We start from the raw sequence: 15,091 nt of genomic DNA, 5'->3' as shown, positions 1-15,091 counted from the left end.
TTTTTCTTCTTCTTCTTCTTCTTCTTCTTCTCGAATCTAGATACAGAAGGTGGGTAGTCGGTCATGGCTCAGCGAAAAGGAACAGTCCGTGCCCTGACGCAGAACACGTCAACGTCCATGTATTCATGGCCTAGTCATCCTGAGCCTTCCTGATCTAGTCATCTCTAGTCATATCTCAGTACTTGACGGGTATAACTATTTCTGCTCGACCTGGCATTTGTTCTCAATTTCGTCTCGGCACCAAAGTTCCTAGACAAAACAAACATTAATGAACATCACGCGTTGTACAAGAGAATTTGCCCATCAAGGCGTGATCTCAGGACCTCATCGCTTGCCGTTCTCGCTGCCCTCGCTGTCCTCGCTGCCAAGGGGTCACTTGGTTGCGTCCCCGCTGCAGTCCCCCGTGGCAGCGGCAAAAAAAAAAAAAAAAAAAAAAATACAAACAAAAAGAAACTACATTATCAGAATGACCAATAAGTCATTCAACCACCGCTTTGGGGTCGTAGCCACCCTGGTGCTGGTGCTGCTTTTCGTGCCGTCAATGGCACTTCTCCCGGGGCATCTTGACGACGAGGAAGCCCGGACCTTGCCGTCGTCCTCGGACCCCCCTACCTGGGGAAGGACCGCGTCACGGACTGTGACGCGGACAGTCACGCTGTCGCCGACTTCCACGGCGTCTTGGGCCTCGTCTGGGACCGCCGCATCCGCATCCCCCCCTCCCCCTGTGACCGCGACCGACTCCATGGAATTCCCTGGCCCTTCGACGCCATCCATCTCCGGTGTGCCCTTAGCCACCTTCTCCTTCCCCACCATGACCACGAGCATCGCTTCCACCTTGAGCACCACCACGGTCACAGTCAGGAGAATCCCGCACTTTACCGGGACCGGCGCGCTGCTCAGGGGCGAATGTGCCACGGCTCGTTTCACGCTGATCGACTCGGAGCCGACGGCGTCCTACCTGCCTTTCATCGGTTGTGACGCCGCGAGACCGTACTGCTGTCCGTGGGAGGCGAGCGTTCCGGTGGGTATGTGGCCACAGCCCAAAGGAGCGAACCAGGCTATCGTGAAAGAATGTCCAGGAGATTACTATTCAACCCTGGGGATATGCTGTCCAAAGTTTGTTCCTTTCCTCGATGTCAACCCCTGTCTCGTTGTGGCTAACATTTTTCGTCGGCAGTTCCTTCACCCCGTTGTCCACTGACATTGCCGGCGCCACACCGTGCTACAGCCCGTACCCAGCTGGAATCACTCCCCCTCCCGTCACCGTGACCGTCGACGCCGAGGTAACCAAGACGACGACGGTGGCGGTGACCGACACCATCTATGCCATGCAGTTTGTCATAAAGGACGACGCCAAGAAGGGCCTATCACCAGGAGGTATTGCCGGAGTCATTGTGACTGTTCTCGGTGCTCTCTTCGGGGGAATCTTCATACGGTGGTATATTCATCGCCGCAACAAGGCGAGAAAGGCCTCCGCTGCGGAGGTCCCAGTCCCCCGCGACAGCTACGGCAACCGCCTCACGCCCTCCGGACTCTCCATCAAGCACCTCGGTCTTTGCCCCTCGAGCATTCTGGAGGAAAATGCCACCCCTTTGAGCCCGCTGAAACTGCCCACACCACTGCCATCGCCGCCGCCACCTCCTGTAGAGATTGCAACGACTCCATCGGCGGAACGGAGCTTCCCATCCGATCTGCAAGGAACCACTCTTAGCTCCGGACATCAGGAGGTTGAAGAGCTCCAAACTACGCATCCTCGACCTCAGTATCTCTTATTTCCTCCAGAGTGCGTCCGTCGGCATCCTCAGGCCACCAATCCCCCTGAAACAGACAACACGGGAACGCCACGCCCCGACTCCCCGACGCTTCCACCCCATGGAATTATCACCCCTCCTCTTATTGAAGACGATACATCCTCTTCGCACCCCGAGGCAGTCACCCCGCCTCTCACAGAGACCACCTCCTCCCTCCCCCCTACTTCCGTTCCCGGCTCTCTGGGGAATTCTAAACACCCCCGTAAGTACCCAGGAAGGTACCCTTCCTGGGTGAATCCGCTACTGCCTCTCGACTACATCGAGGAACTCCCCGCCTCTCGCCCACGCCCGCCTCCTATCAATCTCAACCCACCTCAACGCCATGCTAAGCTGCAACAACAAGAAGAGAAACAGCAAGTGGTCTGGCTTCATGCGGATAACATCGAGAAGCTCGACCGGGCTGACCTCGGCCGCATTCTTACTGAAATTCAACAAAGGCAACAGGAACAGAAAGAGATGCATCCCCACATGGACGGCATGCATGAGCTAGCCCGGCCTGACACCGACCGCCATACTACCATAGTTCAACCACCAGAGAACCAGCAAGAAGAAGACGAGCAACAGGCACAGAGCCAGGGGGGCGGTGAGATGTCCCACCAGGATCGACCCGAGAGCTGGCCTGAGAAGGGGAGCCGCTGGGAGTGGCACCTCGTGGAGCGTGAGAGGGAGCGCAAGGCCCGCCGGCAGGAAGAGCGGTCCGTGGACGGCGTGGCGGAGGAAACCGAGAAGGAGCGCAAGGCTCGCTTGAAGGCGCACCGGAATCAGCGGTGGTATGGCTTGCCGGAGGAGGAGGAAGAGTACGATCCGGGAAATGTCATCTGAGAATGTTATCAAGGAGGAAAGATGGGGGCCGTTGGTTGAGTTTGCCTTGGCGTTTGGATACGACAGCGAATGGCTTCACGTAGCGTTGGGTTTTGGTTTCGTATAGCGTGCGGGTTTGAACAGATGAGTATTTTGGTAGGGCATGCATGGATGGTAGAAAAGTACGTCTATGGGACGAACAACGAGATAGAAATATCACATCGTGGTAGATGTACGATGATGAGCCATGCAACTCGAAGATGATCATGTCCTGTCCGCTGTATTCTGCGAGTGCCAGGATTTTTTTGTTCTCTCAAGTCAACTCGCGAACCCTCTATCGAGGATGCCGGCATGAAGTCAGGTCTGTTGGAAGCCATCACTGTATCCAAACAGCCCTCCTCTCTTCTTCCTGCCCATTGTCCGATTTCTTTCTACAGACCTTCAGGTCAGTCCAGGAAGCCACCGCTTTCTTTCCATAGACAACGGCGGTCTCAACGCCTGTTGCTTGCCCCTCCTTCTTTGCCTTTAGTCTCCAGACCCAAGCCTGACCCATTGTCGGCTTGATGTAACTATTCAAACGTCCGACCGTTTCAGCTTGTCCATCCCTTGCGGGATATCAGCCTCGAAGACGAGTCTCCAACGAGCATTGACCACGGCTACCAGCATAGTACCCTCCCAGGCACCACCGAATCGTCAATATGGAAATTCAAAGCCGGAAAATCCGCGTCCTCGGCCTCCACGGCATGGGCACAAGCGCCGCCATCTTCCGCTCTCAAACAGGTTCGTCTCCTTTCGGTGGTCTCCCTCCTCCCTCGCTCACCCCTTGGATCGCTGGTCGGTGATCCCGAGGCGAGCTCTCTCTCTCTCTCTCTCTCTCTCTCTCTCTCTCTCTTCTCTCTCTAACCACATCACCTCCCCTACGATCAGCTGCCATGCGACTCAAGCTGCCCCCCGACCGCTTCGAGTTTGTCTTTGTCGACGCGCCCCACCCCTGCTCTGCCGCCCCCGGCACCGACGTCCTCTTCGACTCGGCCCGGCACTACGCCTTTTGGACCGACCCGGCCGCGCCGCCCGAGGCCATCCGCTCGGCCATCGCCTGGCTCGACGGCCAGCTCGCGCAGCACGGCCCGTTCGACATCCTCATGGGCTTCTCGCAGGGCTGCGCGCTCATCGCCAGCTACCTCGTCCACCATTCCTTGCGGTCCAAGCAGCAGCGGCTGGAGGTGCAGGATCAAAAGCCGCTGCCGTTCAAAGCAGCCGTCTTCATCTGCGGCGGCGTGCCGCTGCAGGTCCTTTCGGACGCCGGCGTGGAGGTGACCCGGCGCGCGCGGGACATCAACGCGCTGACGGGCCGGATGCTGCGCGGCCGGACCGCGGCGCTGGCGGAGATGGCGGCGAACCCGGAGCTGGTCGCGCGGGAGCGCGGCGTGGGGCTGTGGGACCGCGACGGCGCACCCGCGGGGCTGGTGCACGACCCGGGCCGGATGCCGGACCAGAGGGACGTGTTTGGGCTGGACCTGAGCGACGAGGCCCTGCCGGACGGGGTCGGGATCGCGATCCCCACAGCGCATGTGTTCGGCGCGAAGGATCCGAGGTGGCCGGCGAGCATTCAGCTGGCGTGCTTGTGTAGGGATAAGAGGATGTACGATCACGGAGGAGGCCATGAGATTCCGAGGACGACAGAGGTGTCGGAGGCGATGGCGGAGTTGATGATGGGGTTGGCGAAGGGGGTTCAGGGGGAATGAGAGAGCGGCGGGATGGGAGGCAAGGAATGGTGGACTGCAAGGTTTCAATGTTATCCAAGCTCATGGCAATGGGACAAGGGGGAGCAGTAGATATCATCGCCGAGATGCCGTAAGGAGACCCGTAATGGATAACAAGCGAGACTTGATAGCGATGTATTTAGCAGGAAACCAAGTATGTACTTGAGGCCGGAAGAGACTGAAGATCGCGTGCGCCCAGTGGTTCATTCTGCACCACCCCTCCGTCCGCCGGAACTCCAAACCAAAACAAACGAGGTGACCAAGGCAAAAAAAGCAGATCCTCAACATGGGGAATCTCATCCAATCTAATCTGTATCCAATCCCCAATCCGCCCGGTCCAAGAGCCTCCTTTCCCTCCTCCACGCATCCGCCCCCTACTTGCTCACCGACTTCCTGCGGGGGGTGAGCCCCATCTCTTCGAGTTTCTCGTGGTACCTTTCAGCGTAGCTCCTATCGACCCGGCCGTCGCGCGAGGCTGTCACGTGTGTGAGCTTGGCTGGGCGAACGGAACGGGGGGGTCATCAAGAGGGGGAGGTTCCACGTACAAGGCACCGCAAAGATGGACCCCTTGCGCTTTTGGAAGCGAGAGGGAGGCACCTTGGAGGCGTCTGGGCGGGCGGGCGAGCGAGGTCTCCGTTAGCATGTTTCGATCCAGCGGGCTTGATCGGGGCGATGGGTGGAGACAAAGACAAAACGTGGTGCCGGACAGCGATCGACAGGCAGGGCCAGGGCCTCCACGGTGTTCATGGTGCCGACGATGACGACAACGGCTTTGGGTTGGGGGGGGGGGGGGGGGGAGAGGGGAACGGTTGGTTCAACGGGGACCCGGGACCGCTGTTGAACAAACTGATACTCTATGATAGAATATCCCCCCAGGTGCTTGATAGGATGGACCGGCTCAAAACGTACCCCATTCGTCGCTGTCACGCCGGTTCGTGGGAGGCGTCGGCGGCTGCTTGGTGATGGTGATGAAGTCGCCGTGGTATTCGTCGGTGCGGGAGGTAATGGGAGTGATGTTCTCCCGGCCGATCTCCATGCCCTGGTACGGATCCGTCCTGGGGCTGACGGACCCGTCGACGGCGAGGCCGGGCTGCATCTGGACGGATTCTGAAAGATTGGAGGGGGCGCCGCGTTAGTGGCCAAGATTCGGCGACCGGCTTGGAATGATGACAAGATCCCCTCGTAGTGGGAGCTGAGGCGAGTTGGAGCTGGAGAAAGCGAAAGGAGGGTTAAGTACCTCTGGACATGACGAGGGCGCCGAGCTCTTGGCCAGTGGTTGTAACGTCGTTAGATGGCTATGGGGAAGTGTGATGCCGTTGGATGGCTTGGAGGAGGTGTGATGTTGTCGGAGGGTGATGGGGAAGTAGACAGGAGTTGGGGAGCAGACGACGCAAGGAGGGCCGTATTATAGAGGGCGAAGCGGTCCAGGACTCCAGACGGTTTGGGTCCAGTCGTGGAGTCTGGAATCCATGGCTATAATCACAGGCCCTCGATCATGGGGTTGGGTTGCTGGGGTATGCAAGGAACGGCTGTGGCTTGTGAGGCATACACCGGGGGGCTTTGTTTCAGCCCTAGCAATACCCGAAATCTAACAAGTCATACCATTGATAAAGAAAAAGGTACAAAGAAAACCAGAGGAAAAAACAAGTAAAGAGAGAAATGGACGAACACCGCCTCGCTCCCTCTGTCTCTCTCTCGCTCGCATCGCTCTTTTTGTTGGCGAAGTGAAGAGCCGCAGTTTCTCGAGACCAGCTCCATTCACGGAAAGATACAGCGGACAACTTGAGACTCGAGGCCATTGCAGTCGGATGTCCCAGCTGCACTGTTAGCACCCCTCTCATCCTTCGACGCGGTTTCGTCGATATGTTCCGGGGTATCCCCCGGGGCAGTCCCGTCCAAGATGCCTGACGCTGAGCAGATCCTAAGGCGGATCGGTAGCTAGAGAGGCGTATATATTGACAAGATCCCAGGGAGGTCCCTGTTGATCGATGGCTGTGAGCCTGAACGTACGCATACAAGGGCTCGCCCGTTGCCATCGAAGCTCTTCGATCTTGATGTCATGGCGGAGTATATTGTGGCGAAAAAGCGCCCCAGCTAGGAATCGTCAGGTGGAAAGCATGGAAACGGTTGCGTACAAGCTTTCGCCAAGCCGTAGCTCTGGATCGCGTCCGAAGGCTTCGCATAAAATGTCTTACGCACATGTAATGACACATACATTCTCCAATCCAGCTAGGCTGACCAAAGAAATGAAAAGCCTGGAAGACGACAAGCGAAGCAAAAGAGAGAAAAAAAGTGGTCGTGCAGGAATCAAGCAAAAGTAGAGGTCGTGCCCGGGTTCGAACCGGGGTTATTGGAAATTTGAACGTCATCAAAATCCAAAGTGATAACCACTACACTACACAACCTTGTCATTCTAGCCATGTCATCAGCACAAAGCCGCTTATATCTTGTGATACAGGGTTAGGGTTATCTGAGTCCTCATCGTTTCCTCCTTTCCAACGTCGAGAGCTTGGTTATGCGATCATGATCGTCGCGTGCGGTCGTAATCATGCTGATTTTCGGCCCCTAATAGGGCAGGTGGCTGTTGATCTGCATCGTAAATGGCATCCGTATAATTCCGATGCCTCGTATATCTTCACGACCCTCACAAGCGAAATCACGTTGATCAACAGACTATGCCACGCGTTAACGGACTGTGACCATGGCACTCCGCCCCGTTTCTAAAAGGCGATGACACGACAGCGTATTCACAAAGTCTAGAATTTTTGTTGATGACCAGATGGACTCCACATGATGACTTGGTACGGCTTTAAGGGTGTACAAGTCCTTGACCCGGAAACTCAAACACGTCTCCCGCTTGTCGGGGACTAGGTTGCCAAGATGGCTGCACTACCCGTCCTAGCAGTGTTAACGATGATGCTGGGATGAAAGTTGGAATGAGGTACGAACCTTCCATTCGTCTCAATGGGTGTCCTGAGGCATCGGCGTCAAGGCTGCTTATCGAGCGCCGTAATCCTGGTCCGCCTGGCTTGGGGTTGGTAAATTCCCTCCTCTGAGTGTTGAAAATCTGGGGCCAAGGAAGCCTGCTCGTTCCTGGTGCTGATACGGTCGTGGCAACACCTGTCCTCCGGGGCGTCGAAGTGAAAGCAAAGGTCCTTGGATTTCTGGGCATCAGGCTGCTGGATGGAGTGACCGGTATTTCTGTTCCAGGTCAGCCATCTGGCGCGTGCGCTTCAAGACACGTTTGAATCCGTAATTGCATGGCGGGAAAGGAGTGTCCTACTTGAATGCCCAAGAGAAGTTTCATCAAGCTGGGCTGTTGGATACCTGGAGCCAGGACTGGCCGGAAAGGAGCTGGCGACACCGACTCGGGCACCGGAGGGCGGAACTGACCGCGGTGGTTGTAGCTGGGAAAGGCCTTGACCTAGGTCCATGGGCGCTAACGCGGCCATCGGAGTTTGGGATCTTGCGGCTCTGGGAGGAACCTCGGGCGCCTGGCCCGACAGCACCTTTTGTTTTAGCTTCCTGTAAAGCTCCTGGGCCTGCGAGAGTTCCCGGGTCCGGCTTTCAAGAGTAAGCCGGAGCTCCTCGCACTGGCGACGCAGAGCATGCTCCTCGCATTCCATATCTGGGGATCGTCAACCATTTGCACGAGGCTGCCAGACAAAAAAACCAACCTCGTATCTTGGCTGTGAGGCTGGTGAGCTTCTGGTTAGCTTGGTCCCAAATGCTCTTGACTTCCCCTTGGAGCTCGGCACAATAGTCCTTGAGTTTGCTGTTCCTCCGTGTTTGGTAGGAGCTCGGGTCAGTGAGCTGGTGCCCATGATGCTCATGGAGCTGGGAACCCTACATTTGATTGGTCATCTGGTAGGACCAAAAGGCCAGGGCTCTCCCAGCACACTCCATGACAGCCGTTGGGCTGAGCCCAGCCAGCGCCACCGTCTTCCATTCTTCGGTGGGATGGAGCAGCTGTTGGACAAACTCGGTGGCATGCAGAGGCTGTCGGCATACTGGGCAGGCGTACGGGCCCTGTCCCGTCAACCCCGAGCTGCCTGCGCAACGAAGACAGATGGCGTGGCTACGGGTTGCAGGTGTTAGGGGCCGCCTGTGTTCAGGGCCGATCTTGGGGGTCTGAGACTCGCCTGCAAATGGTTGCAAAGGCGCGATCTACAAGTTGGGTGCTGCATTCCAGCACATTACAGCTGAGCCGTTGTTCGTATTCCATGACGGATGGCGAGGGTCGGAAAACGTTGAGGAGGCGGTTGGTAACACGGACTGCTTGTGAATGGGGGGTGACGGGAATGATTGAATTGGGTCTGCGTATCAAGGGAGCGAGGTTCTGTTGGGTTCGTCTAGGTACCCATCTCAGGAGGCAGGTAGAAGACACAATCGTTTCCACCAACCGTGCTCTCGGCTCCCCAGGCTGCTTTGCTTTCCCCGTGCTCCTTTCCCATGCTGAGTGTGCTGGAAGGGGAATACTTACCAGGAAAGGGAAACGGCAGCGGCAAGCTGAGAGGAGAAACAGAAAGGCAAAAATCCAACAAACGTCTTTTTGCTAGCACGTGAAACGCCCAAGACCTGACGCTGGAGGAAAGCACGAGGGTTCCATATGATGCGAGGTCGTTGCTGGTGCATGTATTGTAAGCGGCAAGCCACACCAGCCACGCCACCATGCCAAGCCCCCACCGCTGTGATTGGCCGCGTCCGCTCACAGGCAGCTGGAGCGAACGCCCCGCTGTGTGGCTGAAGCCCGGCAGGTACCCGATCATCAACACCGCCAACAACACACAAGGGCCGACGAGAGAGGATCAACAAACGACGACAGCCCCGGTGTCTTCTCATCCACCTGGACAGTCTTTTCTTTTTCAACGGTGCCCAAACCCCGATTCGGAAGCCGGCGCATCAGGATGACGGAGATCATCATGAGCCAGACCCCGCCCATCCTTCACGCCCCGTCAGAAAAGGAACGTAAATATGACCGGCAGCTCCGCTTGTGGGCGGCGAGCGGCCAGTCGGCCTTGGAGTCGGCCAACATTCTGCTGGTGAACTCGGGGGTGGGCGCCGTGGGCGCAGAAACGCTCAAAAACCTCGTCCTGCCAGGTAACCTTGCCGGCGAAGCGATGGCCTTGGCATCCTCAATCTCACGACGGGAGCTGACCGTTCATCCCAGGCATCGGCCGTTTCGCCATCTACGATGAGGCCGTGGTGCAGGAAGCCGACCTGGGTATCAACTTCTTCCTCGACGAGAGCTGGCTGGGCAGGTCGCGGTCCCAGGGATTGACCGAGCTGATCTCGGAGCTGAACCCGGACGTCCAAGGCACTTGGTACCCAAGCGAAGTAGGTCCAGCGCTGCCATGAGGTCGAGTCTCGGTCGCGTGGCCAAAGGAACATCAGCGGGTTGACATCATCTATGACAGAACGTCAAGACCCTGGAGTCGCTGCTGGTCGATGACTCGCAGTTCACCATCATCCTGTACACGCTCCCCATCCGCCAAGGTCAGCTGGCACAGCTGGAGGCCTATGGGCAACGCCACAAGACTCCTCTTGTAGCCATCCACTCAGCGGGTTTCTACTCGTACTTTCAGCTGAACCTCCCGGGGGCCTTCCCCATTGTCGACACCCATCCGGACGAGACGGCCACGACGGATCTGAGGCTGCTAAGCCCTTGGCCCGAGCTGGTTGCCTTCGCTGAGGAGCTGACCAAGGATATCGACAACCTAGACAACTTCGAGCACGGCCATTTGCCGTATGTGGTGATTCTCCTCCACTACCTGGGGCAATGGAAGGCATCCCACAACGGAAACCCTCCCTCAACGTACAAGGAAAAGTCCGAGTTCCGGAAGCTTATCCAGGCCGCGGCGAGGACCGACAACGCCGAAGGTGGCGAGGAGAACTTTGACGAGGCCGCCGCCGCGGTGCTCAAGACCCTTGCAACCCCGTCTCTGCCGTCTGGCTTGAAGGAGGTGTTTGACCATGAGCACACGTCTCCGGTAGGCTCACTCGTTGAGCGCCTCCCCCCCCCCCCATCTGGGAGATCACCTGTACTGACGGTGACATGGTAGGCCGAGCAAAGGTCCGGATTCTGGCTCATCGCCGACGCCGTCAAGCAGTTCTACGAGAAGCACGGGTGCCTGCCGTTGCCCGGCAAGCTGCCCGACATGAAGGCTCAGTCCAAGGTGTACGTCCAGCTGCAAAACATCTACAAGGCCAAGGCGCGCAAGGACGCCGCCGAAATCCTCGAGGCCGTCCGCGCCATGCCGGGTGGCGACCGCGTCGACGCTTCCGAGGTTGAGCTCTTTTGCAAAAACGCAGCGTTCGTCAAGCTTGTCAACGCCACGGGGGGGCCGCATGCGAAGACGAGCCCGGCAAGCCGCCTCAAGGCCGTAGCAGGTGAGCTGATGACCATGCGGCGCTGTGGAGACCGGGCGCCGGGATCGAAACGAGAAAGAGAAACGAGACAGCTAACACCAGCCCGTTCGCCACCCCCTCCGCCACAACAGAGCAAGAGTTCTCGAACGACGAATCCGCTTCTCTCACCCTGTCCCCGCTCTCGCTGCTGCCCATCTACCTTGCACTGCAGGCCACCTCCCACCACGTGGACAGCGCGACGCCGCCGAGGGCCGACAATATCCTCGCCGCCATCGCCGAGCGGGTGCCCGGCGCGGAGCGGAACGAGCGCGTGATCCAGGCGGCTCAAGAGGTGGTGCGCGCCGCGGGAGGCGAGCTCCACAACGTTGCCGCCCTGACCGGGGGCCTGGTGGCTCAGGAGACCATCAAGATCGTGACCAAGCAGTACATTCCGATTGACAACACGTGCGTGTACGATGGGATCGCGGGGAGGTGTCAGGTGCTGCGGCTGTAACGGCTGAAGGGGCTGGTTGCAGAGAGCAGGGGTCACGAGTCAGGTCGCTTCTCTCCAAGAGAGGAGGGGGTAGGGAAGCAAGCCGACTGGGGAGGGGAGGAGGAGAGAAATGGGTGGCGATGGAGCGCGGGAGGAGCCAGCAGAAGGAGGGGTGAGAAACGCCAACGACCTTCCCGGCGTCCGGGCCGAGTCTGGTCCGTTGGAAACGCCACGCTGGGACAAGGATGCAGCTTCCTGCTCCTGTATGTACGGCTCCTGCTGGGCTCCCCAACGCTGGCCGGTCCTCGGAATTCGCCTGCGTTTGGTCAATGTCACTCGGGGGTCTGGCTGACAGGTTTAGCGAGCAGCCAAGGTTCGATAGACGTCTCGGGAAACGAGCCACCAAGCACAACTACGCACTCTATTCATGCATGGCGGGTTCCCGGAATAGGAGCTTGCCACTCCAAAGGAGCGAGCAGCGCGAGCTTCCATGGCGTGGCTGAGCTGTGTTGACATGGAGAGGGAACTCTGCGTTCTCTCAACCGTCTCCGTGATAAGGCCGAACAGCCGCAGACTTGGTCAAGAACATGGCATGGCGGTGCCCGGCTAGACGGAACTCCGGGGCCGGCTAGGAGGGCCTCTCCTACAGACAGGCACAGCCCGCACCGGTGGGAAAGCTGAGCCCTCCTCGGGCAATCTTTGACCGCACCGAACAGCAGAGGCCGGGCTCTCTCAACTGCCAGGTCGTCCTGCAATCTCACGTGCGGGCCTTTTCTTTCTTGTACATACTCGTGCGTCTCCCCAAGAGGATTTCCCTCTCGCTTCCTCCCGCCCGGGCTGTCAACGCAGGCTTCATTTCCACCGTCTCCTCCTGGCTTTGTTTATTTTCGGAAAGCAGCGGCAACAGCCAACGTGCGGCGAGTCAACGGCTCAGGACGGCTTGTGCGGATCTGGGCCTGGGGCTGGGACGGGGACCGGCACTAGGCCCGGGACCGGGACCTGTCCTACCCACCAGGTCCTCTTCCCTGCCAGTGCTTGTCGTCCAAACCCGTGCGCTCTCTGCTGTGGTAACCCGCCGGCCTCTCCCCTTGGCGGCGCGAACCAAGGCGATTTGTTTTTCTTTTTTTTTTCGCCCACGGCGTATATTGCGTGTGGGACTAGTTCCGGGAGGTGGCAGCCTGGCATGCCGGTAATGGTGTATCGCAAGGCCGGTGTGTGGATCGGGACGCCGTCGGTATCCGTGACGAGCGCCCGCCGCACAGATGGGATACGCGCCACCTGCCAAGGTGTCGTCGATCCGGCCGGTTTGGCATGGTTCAGGTGGCGTGTGCATGCGGTGCCGGAGATGTATGATCTCGTTGGCCTGCGTGCGGTCGTCGAGAGGAAGCATTCCTCACCTGAACGGGCGAGCCGAGGAGCCGGGAGGGTAGGTTGGCGGTGCTGGTCTCGCACCCGCTTTTTCACCTGCCGATGATGATGGCTTTGGCACCCTCGCCTGCTTTGCTTTTTTGGCGTCTGGAAGATGGCTCCAAGAGCCAAGCACCTCCTTGACAGCTCTTGAGATGATGTTGTCTACTTGATCCTTCTTCCTCCGTTCTCATGTATGCCAGTGTTGGGTGTCAAGGAACGCGGCGGGACACCTCGGTGCTCTGGCACAGCCCACCGCCTCCATGGTTGCGGCCGCTCGCTCGCTCGCTCGTTCATCCATGGTCATGGCATGTCTAAACAAGGAAACGCCAAGGCTGTGATGAATATACACACATGCATCCATCATCCCCATGCTCTAATATACATTCCATGCTCACCGTGCAGCGTGCTGGCCCAGCAGCCAGCTGACAAACAGGATGATCTTCCCATTTATCTACCCACCCAGGCAGATGCCCAGGTAGGTAGGTGCTTGCTGGAAATAGCAAACTTTCCAACGTCTTCATAAATGACGATTCGGTGAGGATCGTAACGTGTACGTGGTTCATGTGCGTGTGGGTGGATTCCTCGGCAGAGTCACAAAGTGCATTGCATATCTGCGGAACGGAACGGGATTGTAAGCACTGGGGGCAGAAAACAAAATGAAAAGAAAAAGAGAAAAAAAAATAGTCTGCATCTGTCTGTGTTCAACCGATCTCGAGGATCCTGGCACCGTGCATACGTGCATCTCTTGAGAGGCCGCCACCTGCGCCTCCCAGCGCAAGACATCCCAACGATGCTCGTTGTCACATACGTACTTCCAAGGTACGACACCACTACAAATAGTTACTTGACAGGGAGCGTCGTAGTCATCCCTCCGTACTGGCTGGCCTACGTCGTATCCAGCAACCCTAGGTGAGGCCACCCCAAAGCCGAAAAAAAAAAAAAAAAAAAGACAAACCAAAATCTTTCTCATGTACGCTTCGGACCGCAGGGCCTGGATGGCACCCTCGTGCTTTGGCGGTGTTGTATCGGTACGGCTATACATCTTGGGAGGGGGGGATCCGACAGGCGCCGAGCCCCGAAAAAAAAGAACGAACCTACCCAGGCGTTTCGCCCATTCTTGCCAGGCCCGGTCAGAGCGTGGCCAGAGAGCCCAACTCTGGGCCCCGCTGTGGCGGCTATGGATGGGCTCTTGCTACGTCTGCGTTTTGTTGCCTCTGTTTGTTGTCCTGGTTCTGGGCAAGACCACCTTTTTTTTTTTTTTTTTTTGGCTTGCGATTTACAGCGCGGGCGCTCTCGGGTGGTACCTGGGATGTGGAAAGGGAAGGAGGGGGGGTAAAATGGGGGACAAAAGCACGGGCCGGCGGTGGTCTTGCTGGGTGATAGACAAGAAAAAAAAGAGACGGGGGAAACGATGCAGGACCCGAGGGTGTCAACCCGGTTTCCGTCGGAGATGGTGTGGTTGAGGGAATCGTGTCCTCTAAGCTGTGCCTAGGTAGTAGTAGATGGGTGATAGCGAGAGGTGGTTGAAGTAAGGAGCAGCAGGAGGAGGTTGGCCTGGCCTCCAAGGTTGCTGTCCAGCAGGTGTCATGCGTGGAGTGGATCGGAGGTAACATGGGCAGCGGGCTAGCGCCCCCATGCCATTCCTCTTGAGGCATTTCTCAGTGGTGGTGAGGGATGGTGTCGGCACAGGCACCCGATGCGGAGACCCGCCAGCCCTGCTGGCACTTGGATGGACGAGAGGGGGGGGGGGGGGGGGGGGGTCATGAGAGGGAGCAGATGGCCTGCGCATCATGTCGTACGCAGGCTTCCCCGGAAGAGGCGCTGACTCGGGGCCGGGGAAGGGAAAGGAGCAAAGGCGGGGGAGGCGGGGGTGGGGAAAAAAAAGGGACTACGCATCGGACACGACAGGACAGACAGAGCAGCAGAGACGGAAGCGGAGTGGGACGATGGGTGCAGTGCCGGGCCCTTCGCGGATCAGAATGACGTCTGTTCCGGCGTGTCGTCCGGAACGTTGGGGCGATGCGGCCGATAGGCAAATACGCTAACAACGGTCGCGCATATGCAGGTCGGGCCATGTACAGAAGCGTGACGGGCAGCGCACATTAGTGCATAGTTAACCCACCGGGAGGCGATGGCGGCGGTGACAGATGCCGCTTCTCAAGACTGTGCACACTCTGCCCAACCCAGGGAGGCCTGGGAATAGAAGCCAGAAACCCCATGGGAGCCTCGACGGGAACGGCAGCCTAGGCGAGGGAGAGGAGGACGGGATGCGCTACAGCATCTCGTCATGTACATGGTGATGAGACGCGAGACGGTATCTGTCGGTCCTGCGTGAGGGTGCGTAACGAGCCGGACAGCAAGGTGACAAACGAGCCTAAGAATACGTAGTAATATGAGAAAATAAAAATAAAACACCATCGGGGATGACAGGATGGATGGTGGGGACGAAGCCATCCGCGGTTGAG

At 58.1% G+C, this 15,091-nt stretch overlaps 4 protein-coding genes and 1 non-coding gene across 5 annotated transcripts; 2 read left to right on the top strand and 3 right to left on the bottom strand.

The window, feature by feature from the left end:
* Positions 1–3,310: 3,310 nt before the first annotated feature.
* On the top strand, positions 3,311–4,357 carry VTJ83DRAFT_5003 (uncharacterized protein; the record flags this gene model as incomplete). The annotated part of the gene is made up of 2 exons (XM_071011556.1): positions 3,311–3,392; positions 3,540–4,357. 2 exons carry the CDS (start codon positions 3,311–3,313, stop codon positions 4,355–4,357), a joined length of 900 nt encoding a protein of 299 aa, XP_070866453.1.
* Positions 4,358–4,749: 392 nt separating this feature from the next.
* On the bottom strand, positions 4,750–5,622 carry VTJ83DRAFT_5002 (uncharacterized protein; the record flags this gene model as incomplete). The annotated part of the gene is made up of 4 exons (XM_071011555.1): positions 4,750–4,850; positions 4,921–4,983; positions 5,285–5,482; positions 5,613–5,622. The coding sequence occupies 4 exons, from the start codon at positions 5,620–5,622 to the stop codon at positions 4,750–4,752; spliced, it is 372 nt and encodes a 123-aa protein (XP_070866452.1).
* A 1,074-nt stretch (positions 5,623–6,696) lies between these two features.
* Positions 6,697–6,780, bottom strand: VTJ83DRAFT_t90. Its single transcript has one exon. It is a non-coding gene; the product is annotated as a tRNA-Gln (tRNA).
* A 462-nt stretch (positions 6,781–7,242) lies between these two features.
* On the bottom strand, positions 7,243–8,600 carry VTJ83DRAFT_5001 (uncharacterized protein; the record flags this gene model as incomplete). Its single annotated transcript, XM_071011554.1, has 8 exons — positions 7,243–7,264; positions 7,325–7,348; positions 7,569–7,576; positions 7,659–7,799; positions 7,861–8,003; positions 8,053–8,174; positions 8,226–8,453; positions 8,518–8,600. The coding sequence occupies 8 exons, from the start codon at positions 8,598–8,600 to the stop codon at positions 7,243–7,245; spliced, it is 771 nt and encodes a 256-aa protein (XP_070866451.1).
* A 682-nt stretch (positions 8,601–9,282) lies between these two features.
* VTJ83DRAFT_5000 (uncharacterized protein) lies at positions 9,283–11,237 on the top strand (the record flags this gene model as incomplete). Its single annotated transcript, XM_071011553.1, has 5 exons — positions 9,283–9,475; positions 9,546–9,712; positions 9,793–10,365; positions 10,438–10,765; positions 10,876–11,237. 5 exons carry the CDS (start codon positions 9,283–9,285, stop codon positions 11,235–11,237), a joined length of 1,623 nt encoding a protein of 540 aa, XP_070866450.1.
* Between the last annotated feature and the right edge of the window lie 3,854 nt (positions 11,238–15,091).

This window comes from Remersonia thermophila, chromosome 4 (assembly GCF_042764415.1).
Source record: "Remersonia thermophila strain ATCC 22073 chromosome 4, whole genome shotgun sequence".
NCBI lineage: Eukaryota > Fungi > Ascomycota > Sordariomycetes > Sordariales > Chaetomiaceae > Remersonia > Remersonia thermophila.
This window is presented reverse-complemented; position numbering and strand designations above follow the sequence as displayed.